Raw genomic sequence first — 14,702 nt, 5'->3', positions numbered from 1 at the left:
TGCACTGCAGCTTTCCGTTAGGCCAAACTTGACGCCGATACAGTTTTCCCGGCCAGAGAAAGTCGACTAGGTAGCGATTCTGTCTGAAACTCAGCTTCCTCCACGTCTCAATGTTTTTACCTTCCTCTATCATCGTTTACTATTTCTACGGCTCTATACCTTTGACTACGATGGCTATGAATAGCCGTCATATAGACTGCTGGTGAAGCATAACACATGTTGCTTGTTTCGCTTTGTACTCTTTGCTTTGTACCAAAATATAGGGAGGTGCATATACATCTTCAGCTTGTGGCAGAGCACACTGAAAGGTCTCGCATGTGCTGTTGTGAATAATTTATTGATCGAAGATGTTGTATTTTATGGCAGCACCTCTTCCTGAGGGGCGACCCTCAGCATATAGCCACAGTAGACTCGGCTGTACAGCTAGTTCAGGCAATCGGCTGTCGCGAGCTTTCGCGGTAATACCGCCAAGAGGTCTCTGCCAAGATGTTTTCATTGGAGGCGTAAGGTCAGGGAAGTGGTATGTGTAGGATGTTTTGAAAACCCCATGTAGAATGGCACAGTATAGCCTGTTGGCAGAAAGGGTACCGGGATCAAAAACTGTCGGAGTACACAGATAGCATTGGAGGAGATGGGGGGAAATGAGAGTTCGTAGAAGGCGCTAGGTGACAGCTACCTCGGGAGGCAGGAAAGGGTGAAGAACTGGAATATACTGGCATCGGCGGGTCGCTCTTTAGTGGACGAGGCGCTCTAAAAATGTTCTATAGAAAGTTCTGTGGGATATCTGTTCATTTGCTTCTTGTGCTCCTCCCATGTTCACTCTTCCAGCGGCGTATCGATTTGAGAATGAATAGCAAAAACAAAATCAATTAGCGGTCATATTTTGATAGGTTAATTTTACAATATGGAAAAACTAGATTTGTTAAGCATTAACCGGTTTAAAATATCCCCTTGGAGGAGCGCCTACATAACACTTGCTATATAACGTGGTGCGGCGATGGGTTTGCAACACTACCTTGAGGTGTCCAACAGACGACCATTTAATGTAGTCAGCTCGTCTCAATGTGGCCTCAAGACGGAGTTGCACAGTGGCGTGCCTATCTGACAATGAATAAAAAACAAGCAAACAATCTTCAGACATATATTTATAGTTTAACTTTACAGTATGGCAGCAATAGACTTTATTACCATCATCAGAATTAAATTCTGCTCTTGTCCTGTATTTATCTCTGGAATGCACCATATAGCTTGTTGCAGCGATGAGTTTCTACACAGAGTTGAAGCGTCTAACAGACGAACATCTAGCGCAGACGGCTTGTTTCAATGTGGCCTGAAGACATTGTTAAAATTATAGGAGGCACTTTAGACCATTTACGAGCGCTAAGAAGAAAGCCTTGGTGACTAGTTCTACTACCGTAAAACTACTACCGTAGATGGCAGAGGTGGCTCTACTACCGTGGTTCTACTAAGGTGGTTCTACAGAGGTGGTTCTACTACCGTAGATGGCAGAGGGCAGGTGAGCGGCTTCTGCGGTTTCGGATTCGAGGTTAGTAGCTCCACTCGGCGATGATGGCGTGCACTCTTTGCACCGCTTGATGTTCAGAGCTGCCGGCAGATGGCAATAAAAGGCTAACAAGACAAGGATGAAGGAAAGGCTGGACGCACACAAACGTACGCAAAACGCGTCTGCGTTTCTGTGCGTCCAGCCTTTCCTTCGTCCTTGTCTTGTTTGCCCAGCTTTTTCTTGCACCGAATTTTGAATCAACTAGCCCGACAAGTTAACTAATGGCGCATTCGGTTGGGGGACGGGAGCACAGGCGTCGTGTAGTACAGAGCAGTACAGGATCACACCGAGTGAGGGTGTGTAACTGTCCTCCCACGGGAACGCTTTCTGCGTGTTGAGAGCTGCGCGCCACGACCATGTGACCGCACTTCTCTCCCCAGCATTCTCCGCCTGCCCGCAGTGGCGGCAGCTGCAACCCGAGGAGGCCAACGCTTCGTGTAGAACCGCTTTTTTTTTTTATGCCTTTGTTCTCACAACGCGGCAATCTGCCTCCTTTGGCCCTTTCGATGCCAGCACCAGCGACTTTCAAACATGCATACAGCACCTGAGCAATGCTTTCCGCTCGCCTAGCGCCGACGCTTTTAAGCCGCCATTTTGAGCGTCGCCAACTCAAGAGAGAAAAAAAGAAGATGGCGCAGATATGACGCTTTATGCCATGTGACTTCCCTACTCTCGCTTTAGACGAAGGAGCAGCCGGGAGTGCACTCAGGTGCTCTCAGCGGAGTAAAAGCCCTCCTCCTCTACCATTGGAAGCCAGTGATTCTACTCCTGCTCTCCCACTGGAGAGCGCCCGCTTGTCTGAGAGCACTCCGCCTGCTCTCCCACTGGAATTCGCCATAAGGCAGGTGGCCACGCTCCCTGCTGGATAGGAGGGTGAAGCCATCGTCTTCGTGCGACCGCTAGCTACCACTTCCTGATTCCAGACACCCTCTCATACAGGGGGGTAAAGCTGAGACAGAAAAGAAATTCCCACATGTAGTGCCGCTATTATTAAAGTCATCACTGTGGCCAGCATAGTTTTTCTCGCTATGATAAAAATGAGCAAGGTTTGTATTAAAGTTTTGTAAACTGGGTAGATAATGTAGCTTTACAAAATTTTTACGCGTTTATTTTCAACTTTTGAAATACTTTTAAGACATTGTTTGGGGCATAAGAAGTTTATGTAAAATTGTGTACCATGTTTTGGTGCATAAGGAGTTGATGTTGGAAAATTGTGTACCATGTTGCCTGGAGACGCAGGTGCTCTTTGAGGTTCGGTTGGAAAGTTCTATTTTAGAGTTTTAATTCAGAGCTTCAGCTTGCAGTTGCAAGACCAAATTATTTGAAATAAGAAGCCTTTAATAACGGAGCGCGCTTCCGCTCTGACGCATCGCATCAGAACCTTTATGCGTTGTATGGAAGGGCAAAGCTGCAGAAAAATTCGGAATATCGCTTCACGCACGTGTGAGCAAACGCGCCGCAGTGAACTTACATTTGCAAATTTCATGACAGGTTTTACGTTCCGCAACGCGAGCTATTCCTTGGGTACAGACCGCAAGGCATGTGAACGAAAACAACCCGAGACGAATAACGCCATGCGAAATAAGCCTTTTGTTTGCCGATTTTCTTGCGGGAAGAGCTGGACTGGTTCAGCGCCACAGGTTAACCACCATCTCAGTTAGACCAGAACACGCTGCTACGTGATCACGCTTTGACGTTTTCTGCACGGAGCGCTGGTCATCCAGAATAAGCCAGGCAGAGGAGATGCATGTGTGCTCGACGGACGAATTGGACGCGAAGCGCGTAACAATCACCAGGCTAGCTGGCCTTAAGATAAAATAAAAGAAGCTTGAGCCCTATATGATGTTACAATAGATACGCGAAGCGAAATATCATCACAAATTCTCCAGAGGCGATGATTTTGCCGCTGTTTACAGCAGCTACTCTACAGTAGCCGCCAGTTACCTGAACGCCGCCACCTTCCAACGATTTACGTTGCCAGGTTCAGACCTTGTTCATCGGCCAGAATAGCAAGCAAAAATCATCTGGCAACCATCAAAAAGTTTGTTGATGGAGGCAATCACGCAGTCACCACTCGAATGCATTTGCTCAACGAGCAGATTTCATTCTATAGTTTGTGTATTACCTCTATACTTTCACGTGGCGCCCCTGAGTTGTCATGGAGACAATAGGAACGCTCGACAAGGAGAGTTAAGATATGTTTCGCACGTGCCCGGCGTGGCGCAGTTGTTCAGCGCGCTCGGCTAGGAATCGCGTTCGATTACCGGCGGAGGACATTTTTTTCTTGAAGGTTAAATGAGCGGACACTTTCTACGGACAGATCCTGCGGGCGGCATTCACGAGCCAATCAAGGCTTTCAACTTAAAATGCAAGGAGTATTCAAACTACCTCGTACGTACAATGACAATCGGAGTTGGGGTTTTGCAGCTGTAAATATTTGTTGGCGATTTCAACTCGCAACCACGAAATCATCAAGCATCATATTTATTATTCTGCCTCCTATGACTTCCACCTGCACGTCAGCATCACGACTGCAAATCCCTATGCTGTGATTGGAGGACACAAAGCATCTGTTCCACACTCCAAAAATATGTGTGAAACGCCCAAAACCGTTTTTGTAACCACTGAGCTTGAACGATTTGCAGCGAACCCTAGACCTGGTTACGTGCAAGATGTATATTGCTCAAGCGAATTATTGCCGAGAAGCTTTGGAGCCACCTTACATCAGTGCCAACGTGTTAGTGCGTGTTCGAGCAGGAAAAGATTTTGAGGGCGTGTCATTCTGGGGGGCGATAGCGAAATGGCTGTTGATTGCTGCTTTCCAGAATTTTTGGTGCAGCAGTGAATCATATGCGGTTTCAGGTGGCGCGTCACTGCATTCGACATCAAAGTAAGCTATGATTTGATACTGAAGAGGAAGCTGCACTACGCCATGTATCAACCATGGAGAACTTGGCGGGCTGCTTGATCTTCAACGAGCCAGGGGTCACAGTGTGCTAAATATAGCTTAACCAGGGTACAACCTATGGTCTTCCAGCACTTGACCATTGACCTTTAAAGGCCGATACAGCATCACGTGTTTCTCTTGCCATTGACAGCGTACTCGACGCCATAGTCTCGGCAAATTATTCGCTGTGCACCTTGTCTGCCCATTTCTAAACCAAATCCTAGCCTATGCGAAACCACACAAAACGAAGCTATAGCTTCGCCTAACTAGGTTCAGCAGGCGTTAAGCCTCAGCCAATTTTATCCAGACGTAGGGTCTGTTTTGTATTCTAAAAAAAATTGAAGTATATCTAAACCTCCGCCTTAACGTCATAACAAATAGCCGCTTCTGGCCCTCTGGGGTGCTTCCGAACTGGAAATCGTCAGAAGCTCGCCGTTTGCGATCTCGCACAGCAGCTTTCAAAGTTTGAACGTCGAATCGCCATCTGTGTTTGCAACGACGTATCAGAGGTCGATGGAGTTCCGGGGGCCACCGTTGACGATGTCGTAAGATTTTGTTTTTTTCGACATGGTTTTTCAGCGGTATCTCTAATCTGGAGTACAGCAATGGCTTTTCTGTCGAACGAGCCCAATAAGATATCACATGAAATCCTTCAAGGTGTTAAAAAAATGACGCGACTGAGTGGCTCGTTATAACGGATGTGAAGAAAGCCAATAATCACTGAATATAGCAAACTAGAAGAGAGTTTTCTTTTTTTAATTTGTGCCTTGCATGAATGACAAACTAGTAGCGCAGTAACACCTCAGGTCGCCTGCACTGCTCTAGCAGCTGACGTCCGACCTTTTATTCGCTTCTTATACGCTCTATAAGGTGTTTATGTTGCGTGCAATCTAACTTAGACAGAGTCACTAGCGCTGTCATTGACCACAGCAGGAGGCGCACAGTCATCCTGTTTTACCGGGCATGCCCCGCGTCACGTGACACAACGATGAGAAAGGCAGCTTTGTGAGAACCGTCTCATGGTTTCTGCGGCATCGACTGGCATCACTGTACTCTCGATAAGCTATATGGCATTGAACAAAATCGAATTGAGAACCTCGTTTCGTCACACTTGTGATCCAACAGGTGTGAGGCCTCTAAGTTTCTGACTACTGAATCTCGTGGCCCAATGACACTCAAGTATTTCTTCGATTCGACATGTAGGCGATAAGATTTTATTTCGAGCGTATATAGTAAGCCCCATGTGACAACGTTTCATTGCTTATGTGACGTTCGTGCAGCTGTTTTGCGAAAACAACCGATTGTGCCGTACAGCGAAAAGTTGCACAGTTACCCTCTGCCAAGACTGGTACACGGAAACGTCAGCGGCGAGATGCTGCATGTATGATACTTGTGCGGTCGTGCATGCACAATGAAGACCTTATGCTATCGCACTGACACAGGGATGGGAAATAGGCCTCTTTCAAGTTATTTTACTTTTTCTTGCACCAGCTCTTTTGTACCAGCGGCGAGCTTCTCTAGGCTGTGTCGGCCTCTACAGATATTTATGAAGGTAGTACTTTCCAGAACACGCAAAGAGGAATATAACGACACTCATCCTAGATGAGCGTTGGCCCCACAGCAGGTACGCTAGTTGCCATCCAGGAGCCGCAATGAACTTTCAGCGTGGATAATTCGCACTGACCGAACTGTTTCAATCAGCATGTCAAGGTCTGTACTTCCTAAATGTGGTTTATTGACGCTGACTCTTCCTTCCCTTGATTCTAACATGCCGCAGTGAAGAGCTACGTGATGCGTTCCCTGGCTGTAGGCGGCGAAACGAATGAGGCTGGCGCGGCGCACCACCTCGCCTTTTGGCCACCAAGGTGGTGGTGCCTTGCGTTGCTTCATATGCCGGGCCCTGGATGCTGTCACGTGAGGGACGTCGGCTGTGCTGGGGCTGGCGATGGAAGGTGCAGCTACGAACTCCTCGTGACGACTATTTATGATGGTGTTCAGTTAGCTTTTTTATTATGAATATTTTTCTCATTTCTATTCATATGTTTTGTGAATAAATATCGTCTTAACGTAAGCTGCCGTCGATCTGTATTCTTACCCTTCATAATCGCCTTTCTTAGACGGCTGGTGTCTCGATGCTTCTCGCGAAGATTTGTAAATATTGCTCCATAGCTGAAGAGGAACTGCTTTTGAAAACAATGTCACGTCGTGAAAGGGAGCCACGCGGAAATATTTTCTCTGAAACAGACATTTTTCGAAACTTATGCGGCAACCACCACGGCCCCCTTTGACACTGGCTTGAGATCTGTGCCTCTCCTATTATGAAACAAAAAATGTAAGCGCCTGCTCTGTTCACGTTTGGCAGGATGTTTGTCACTCATCTGACAATAGTGAAAAGCTAGCTAGCATATTTTGTCGTGACAATAGTGAAAAGCTAGCTAGCATATTTTGTCGAGCCAAACAGATAATCAGGCGCAACCAAATTACTCGCAACTCGCGGTATTTTGCTCATACTTCAACGCCTTTTCTTGGGCAACGACCCTTTTTGAAGCTAGATATTTAGAGCTGATGCAATAACGATGGGCAAGAAGTGGTTTAGAAGATAGCGCCTCCACGGGAGCAGGTATAAGTTGATAAACAATAACACGAGATCTCCGCAACACAATCCAGCCGCTGGCGCCGGAGTCACCGCGCGCGTCTACATCGAAGCTTTCAGGCTCGGCGGAACGCTTAGAGACCATACGTTTTCCGGAGCATCCAAAGAAGAATATAACTACACTCATCTTAGATGACCGTCCGCTCCACAGCAAGCACGCTAGTTGCAATCCCAAGTGGTTCATTTCACATTTCAAGGCAAAATTTTGTGATCGTGGCAATGGCGTTATTGACATTAACGTTCTCTCGTGTGCCGTCGCCGAAGCTTTTCGTGTGTAAAGCATGCGGTGAGGATTGGAATCTGGTTGAAGACGCTGCAAGACAAAGGGTTGCTTGCGCGTTCACCCAGCATTGTGTAAATTATGTGGTTCTCAAGGCACTGGTTCTTGACATCTAATCGGCAAACATCGAGCAACATGGCCCGAGATGACATTTGAATTCATCCGGAATTTCTGCAAGGCGGTTTACAATCCACTGGTTTCGCGAAGCTTCATGCCCAGGGCTACATGACAGGTCACCAAGGAGGCCCGTAAGGCGAGGCAGCTAGCACAGAAAAGAAGCATTGATAATAAAGGTTACCAACAGGCTGGTGGCCACTAAATAAATTCGTCAGAATGTATTTCTAGAATGCCACATCGTAATAAAGCTATTTCTTCAACCTCAAAAGCAATTATTTCAGAAAAAAAATTTCCTGCGACCCCCTTTTTCAGAAACAACTAGATCTAAGGGGATACAAATTTAGAGCTTGTCAGAAACCCCAGCCTTTACGGTCAACAGAGGCGCGGGAACCCCTTTACGGTTGCCCGTCGTCCCCCTATGAGGTTTGAGAGCACATTTAAAAGTTAGGCCGGTCAACCCGTGAAGTACGTGTGTCGGTGTGTGATCGAGGAATAAGTTCAAGAAGGCCACTTTCTTTTACAAACAATTGAATATTTATAGCTAGTAGTCCAAATTGTACTACATAATAATAGAGTAAAAAAAAATAAAACGCCAAGACACGAACGTGATAAAAAACAACTAGGTAAATGATAAGAGGGAAAACCCGACAAAGAACAAACCACTGCGATAAAAGGAAGACTGTAAAGATAGCAAAGCAAGTATTGCAGATATAAGTATGGGCAAGGGTTACATAGAAAGCACAGCGTAAAAGTACTAAGTCAGATCAAGGTTAACAAAGGCCAAAACAATGTTCGATTAAACAACAGCACGGCCGCTCGATGGAAGCGCACTGGGTGCGGCCTGCTGCGTCGCGCCGCCGTCAATGGGCAAGCGCGTCCTTGGGGAGTTTACAGTTGCGCCCGCTATTTCTGCTGAGGGCGCCACTGTTCGGGGACACATCGCCACCGGGGTCGCTGGCTCTGAGCGCGCGATTTGCTTCCTTTCTGGGCGCGTTCGCCTCGCGTCTGCGTGGTAAACGCAAACTTTTTTGTGTGCACGTTAACGTTGAGACGGGATGCGTTTGTTTTTTAAGGCAAAAGCCATTCTAGGCTCATGGAGCGAAAATCTGTGCGCAAAAGCTTTGCATGTAATCTGTGCGTCGCATCTGTACACTGGTGAGTCAGTCGTAAAAGCAGACGTACAAGGAGGCAGATTAAGAATGAAATTGGTTGGTGGTGATAGGTAATCAATAAACGTTATAAATAGACATTGATAGAGGTAATGACTAATGCTAAAGACTAATAATGGTTAATAATGACTAAAATGATTTATAATGACCAGTATATCAAACTACGACATGTAATGACTGCAATTGATTAGAAATGAGTAAAGGTGCTTAGCAATGTGTGGTAATGACTATAATAGCTAGGCAAGACTCATCATTACTGTTAATGATTACGAAATGACCAATATGTGAAACGACGACATGTAATGACCACTGCTGATTCTAAATGAGTAACCTGCTTAGTTATGAGTGATAAGGGCTACAATGACTACGCAGGCAGACTCATCATGACTAGGAAACGACCAATATATCACACGACGACCTGAAATGACGAACTGTGGCAAACGATGAGAGGCAAATGATATGAGAAGGGTAGGCTTTCGCTGTCTTCCACTTAAGAGACATCTAAGAGACCCTCTAATTTCATCTGCTGAGCTCGCTTCAGGCAGACAGCAGCGAGGAGTGGAAATGCACTCGCTTCCTCTGAAATGAAAGCGGCGCTAAGGTTAAAAATTCCAGATGCTGAAGCATAATGCCCTATCAGCTGCCATTGAATTTGCTACAAGGGACAGCAGATTGGACTTGTTGGTGATTAATTATAGGTTAACTGTGCAAACAACGTGACAGGAACACAGGAGAAGACGACGGTACAACCACGGTTGTGTCGTCCTCTTTTCCTGTGTTCCCGTCACGTTGTTTAACCTATTTAGTTACCAGGGAGCTGGCCAGTGAACGAGGATTTTTAACGATGTGTTGTGAAGCAGATGAACACGATGAGGTTGCACCAGAAGCTTTTCTCGCAGGTTATGTTGCGAGGACATATCAGAAAAAGCAACGAAGGTTTTTTTTTTTTATATAAGCTTGCAATTTGTTCTAAATTTTGCCGCGCTAGTCTTAGTGGCCTTGCACGTAAAGGAGCCTGTGCATACAACATTTGTTTATACTCTTCAGACTGTTTGAAGTGATGCGATAAATTGAAAAGCCACGTTCCACAGAATATCCGGCGCCCGCTCTGTCGGCGGAAAGTCGAAAAAAAAAACCTCTCTTGTAAGAGGCACTTTAGTTGGTGATACGGCCAGACACCTTTGGCGCAATGAGAACACATGACATGTTCAATGTGGCAGGAGCTGCCAAACCAGAGAGAGTCAACAAGATGTAAGGGTGAAATTGGAATTATTGAAACCGGGGCCCTTAGATCCCAAGTCAGGCACAGTATACTCCTATAGGGCACGTTCGTACGGCTTCGGTAAAGAGGGGCTTTATATAGCTATCTGTAGGGTGCTATTTCATATAATGCGGTGGCTTAAGCCTGCATTCTGCATTCGCGAGCCATACGCCACGGCAGCTCTGCAACTATGCAGTCTAATCCGTTTGTCTTCTTGGTACAGCTAATCGGAGTCTTGGTGCTGATACCGCCACGGACTGACGCGCGTGTCACGCCAGCTACGATCGTCGACGCAAAGAAACCGGATCATCGCGCATGCTGCTTGCCGGCTGCAGTGCTTCATGACGATGTGATACAGCATGGCCGCCCTGGAAAATCAACATCAGAAGCCCGGGCGATCTTCAGCGACACACTGGCGGCGCTGCAAGCTTCGTGGGCGAATATAAAGGCCGGACATCACAACCCGCGAGCCATAGGGCACGGCAGCTCTGCAACTATGCAGTCTAATCCGTTTGTCTTCTTGGTACAGGTGAGCAAACATTATGTAAAATGTATCCGCTCGAATAACCCTTGTTTGATTGTGCTGCCGTGCCCTCGGCTTGCGTGTCCATTGCTTTATGATTTATCTGTCCATCTTGTACAACTGCTACCGCTTGCTGGAGACGTGGAAAGTAACCCTGGTCCCGACATATCACAACTTTCTAGACAGTTGCAGCAAATTGCAGACGACCTGAAGGTTATTAAAGAGGAGCGGCTCACTTCAATAGACACCAAACTAGAAAGGCTAACGTCTCTTGATGATAAGGTTTCCACCTGCTTAAACCAAGTCGCTACGTTGCAGGAAACAGTGGCATTCCTTGAAAAGAAAATCGACCACCTGGAAAACTACTCGAGAAGAAATAACTTAATCGTGTATGGGGTCCCTGAGGACCCCGAGGAAAGTAACAGCTCACTTGAAAATTTAGTTAACGGCGAAATCTTCAGGGACACACTAAAGGTTGAACAGGTAGCCATAGAAAGAATACACCGGCTGGGCAAACCAGAAGCGACAAAATGCAGGCCTGTAATTCTAAAGCTGCGGGATTTTCGAGACAAATCTGCAATCTTAAGAACCTGTACAAAATTAAAAAACACTGATTACTCGATTGGTGAAGATTTTTCAGCAAGAGTGCGTGAAATTAGAAAAAAGCTCTGGAAAACTGGTAAGGAAATGAAAGATTCAGGGCAGAAAGCTTCCCTGGTTTTCGATAAGTTACGAATCAACAATGATCTGTACCGATGGGATGACGAGACACAAAGTATTGTTTTGCTTCGATCTTACACGCAGACGGCTAACCATAAAAACCAGAAAGACAGTGTCGCTTCAACTGAAACAGATTCCCGGACTGCTAACCAAAAAAACGACAGAGCCGAAACACGGTCGCTACGTTCCCGCCACCCGCCTCAGCCTCCGAAATAACATTTGCTAACATGAACGTTCGCAGCATAGTGAACAAAACAACTTACCTTGAATCATTCCTCCTCTGCATCAGCCCTGATTTTGTTGCCATCACAGAAACATGGTTAACAAACAATATAAAAGATCTCGAAGCAACTCTCCCCAACTATGCAATTGTCAGAAAGGATAGGCTGACACGTGGCGGGGGCGTTGCTATCCTAATAAAAAAGGAAATCCCATTCGAGGTTCTGCCTGACGTCGAAGATGTCGAAGCAATATTTTGCAAACTCCTGTATTCACCGCGACCAGTCTTTATCGGCTGCGTGTATCGCAGCCCGTCTTCAAACACCGATGTTCTGCATTCCTTGCACGCTTACATGCTTAGGCACTTGCTTGGATCGAGGTTAATCTTATTGGGCGATTTCAATTTACCCTGTGTTAACCGGAACACTATGCAACATCATTCTAAACACGCAGACATACTGTTTGATACCATGCTAACGTTTAATTTATGTCAAATAATAAATAAACCAACTCGTGTACAAGGTGGCAGTTCAAACATACTTGATATAGTTTTCCTTAGTGATCACTTCCCAACAGAAAAAGCAAAATTTCAGCTTCTAGATGGTATGTCAGATCACAAGATAACATTATGCAATGTACCTATTCATGACATTCTAACGCACTCGAAATCATTCGTAACATTTCTTGATTTCCACAAAGCAGATGACACCAGCATACTCGATCACCTGTCTTTTGAATTCTCTTCTTTTGAACAACTCGCCTTAGACACTAATACCGACACTGAAAAATTGTGGCAAAGATTCAAACTCATTATATCGTTTTGCATAGGTAACTTTGTGCCAGTTAAAACTAAGAAAACAAATAAGCACAGCCCGTGGATCAACCGTGACATCATCCATGCCAAACGCAAAGTCAAGCGGCTGAGAAAATCTTTAAAAGCACAACCCAGTAGCACAAGAACTTCTATTCTCTCCGTTGCAATCAGGAACATGAAATCAAAAATAAAAGTCGCCAAAGCTGACTATTTTTCTTGAAAACTTGCTAGTTTTCTCAAGAGCTCTCCGCGAAAGTTTTGGCACTACTTAAACCCAAAACAACATAATACGACCATAATGAGTCCTGACGAAAGCAAAGCCAGAGCGAACTCACTGAATAATTACTTTCATTCGATCTTCACTACAGATGATGGCAACTTACCACACATAAAAGCTCCCAACATATGCCTTGAACCACTAACAATAGACGAGGCTGGCGTATTTAACCTCTTGCTAAATTTAGATACCAAAAAAGGACCCGGACCAGACAAAATACCAAACACATTTCTTAGAAGATATGCGGAATGGGTCGCAAAATACTTATGCCTTATTTTCAACAAATCTTTAGCCTCATCTTTCCTTCCCGCAGATTGGAAAATCGCAAGGGTAATTCCTATCCATAAAAGTGGAAGTGAAAATCAAGCGTGTAACTATAGGCCCATTTCACTAACAAGTACTGCATGTAAACTACTGGAACACTTAATTTTAAAACATATAACAACATTCCTGGAAGATCAACGCATTATATCACCATTTCAGCACGGCTTCCGTAAAAACCTATCCACCGTCACTCAACTAGTAGAACTAATACATGATGCTTCTCTTAGCATCGACCACCAAAAGCAAATAGACCTGATTTTACTAGATTTCTCTAAAGCATTCGATCGTGTATCGCATAACAAATTAATTCTAAAGTTAGAATCCACACTAGGCAAAGGAACAATCATTAACTGGATCAAAAGCTATTTATCTGACCGGTTACAATTTGTAGAGCTTAACAGTGAAAAGTCCACAATAACTGAAGTCACGTCAGGTGTACCCCAGGGCAGCGTTCTAGCTCCTATTTTATTTCTAATCTTCATAAATGATTTACCTGCTAGCGTTCGTGTTAATATGAGGCTTTTTGCTGATGATTGTATATTATACCATGAAATAAATTCGCCAATTGATCATGTAGCACTTAATGATGCACTAAAATCAGTACGTGAATGGTGCGCTAAATGGCAGATGAGCATTAATACTGAAAAATCAGCCGTGTTACGAATTACCAGGCAACATAGTGTGTCCGAATTTTCATACACACTAAACAATATTCCGCTTCCCACAGTTACACAGCATAAATACCTAGGCCTAATTATATCAAATAATCTTAAATGGGACACTCACGTGAACTTCATTACATCATCAGCACTAAAACGACTTTTTTTTCTTAAGAGGCGCCTCCGAGACGCCCCATCAGACATTAAATTACTTTCGTATAATACTTTTGTCAGACCCGTACTTGAATACGCAAATGTAGCCTGGTTTCCGTTTACAGATAAACTAATAAAAAAACTAGAGGGCGTCCAGAGGAAAGCTGCTAGATTCATCTATAACAAGTACAGACAAACGGACTCACCCACAAAACTAATAAACAAAGCTGGAATACTCACGTTACAAAACCGCGCCAGGCTTGCACGGCAGAAACTGCTTTACCAACTCATTCATAAAATGATAAACATAGATACTTCGAGGTATATTGCAAAACCAGACACAAGAGCAACACGACATAGACATTCACAAACACTGGAAGAATATCGCTTTAACACAGACTGTTTTAAACATACATTTTTCCCGACAGCAATTAGAGAATGGAACAACCTACCATCATGTATAACACGTTCATCTTTAGAAACTTTTTTGCAGTCTTATGAAGCCCACCTACTCGTTTTACAATGTCAGTTATAGTCATAGTTCAAACTCATTCAGTGCTCTATGTTAATGTCAAGTGTGCTTCGTTGTGGTGTGTTTTCAGGCATTTTTTTAGTTACTCTCATGTTATTTGTAATCCGTTATTATCAAATACTTGCTATTAACTGTACTACTGTTTCAAACCGTTGTAACGCTGTATATTTTTGTACTTTTGTTGTGTATTTCCAAATTTGTGTGCCCTTCCTGCAATAATCCCGATTGGGATTGGCAGTATTTCCAAATAAATAAATAAATATGCGACAGAGGCAGCAATTACGGGATACGGTGAATAAGCAGGTAGCAAAGTGCGGGCACTCTAACGAGGCTCCTCAAGGAGACTTAAGAACCCCAAGTTTTGTTTATCGCTACCATGTTGTTGCTTAATTTATGCGATATTTGGTAATGGTTTTGAGGCGACATGTCAGTAGTGCAAGAGCCTGTTGCAGGAAATATGAGTCAACTGGACCAGTTACAGGTTAATGAA

At 44.7% G+C, this 14,702-nt stretch overlaps 1 protein-coding gene across 1 annotated transcript; it reads left to right on the top strand.

Moving 5' to 3' along the window:
• Nucleotides 1–10,181: 10,181 nt before the first annotated feature.
• Nucleotides 10,182–11,530, top strand: LOC146184744 (uncharacterized). Its single transcript, XM_084608614.1, has one exon. It carries the CDS (start codon nt 10,182–10,184, stop codon nt 11,448–11,450), a length of 1,269 nt encoding a protein of 422 aa, XP_084464740.1. The 3' UTR covers nt 11,451–11,530.
• Nucleotides 11,531–14,702: the final 3,172 nt, after the last annotated feature.

The sequence above is a fragment of the Amblyomma maculatum genome, chromosome 7 (assembly GCF_055883805.1).
Source record: "Amblyomma maculatum isolate TAMU_Amacu chromosome 7, ASM5588380v1, whole genome shotgun sequence".
In the NCBI taxonomy this organism is placed as follows: Eukaryota; Metazoa; Arthropoda; class Arachnida; order Ixodida; family Ixodidae; genus Amblyomma; species Amblyomma maculatum.
Note: the sequence above shows the minus strand (reverse complement) of the source record. Positions and strands in the feature narration are given on the sequence as shown.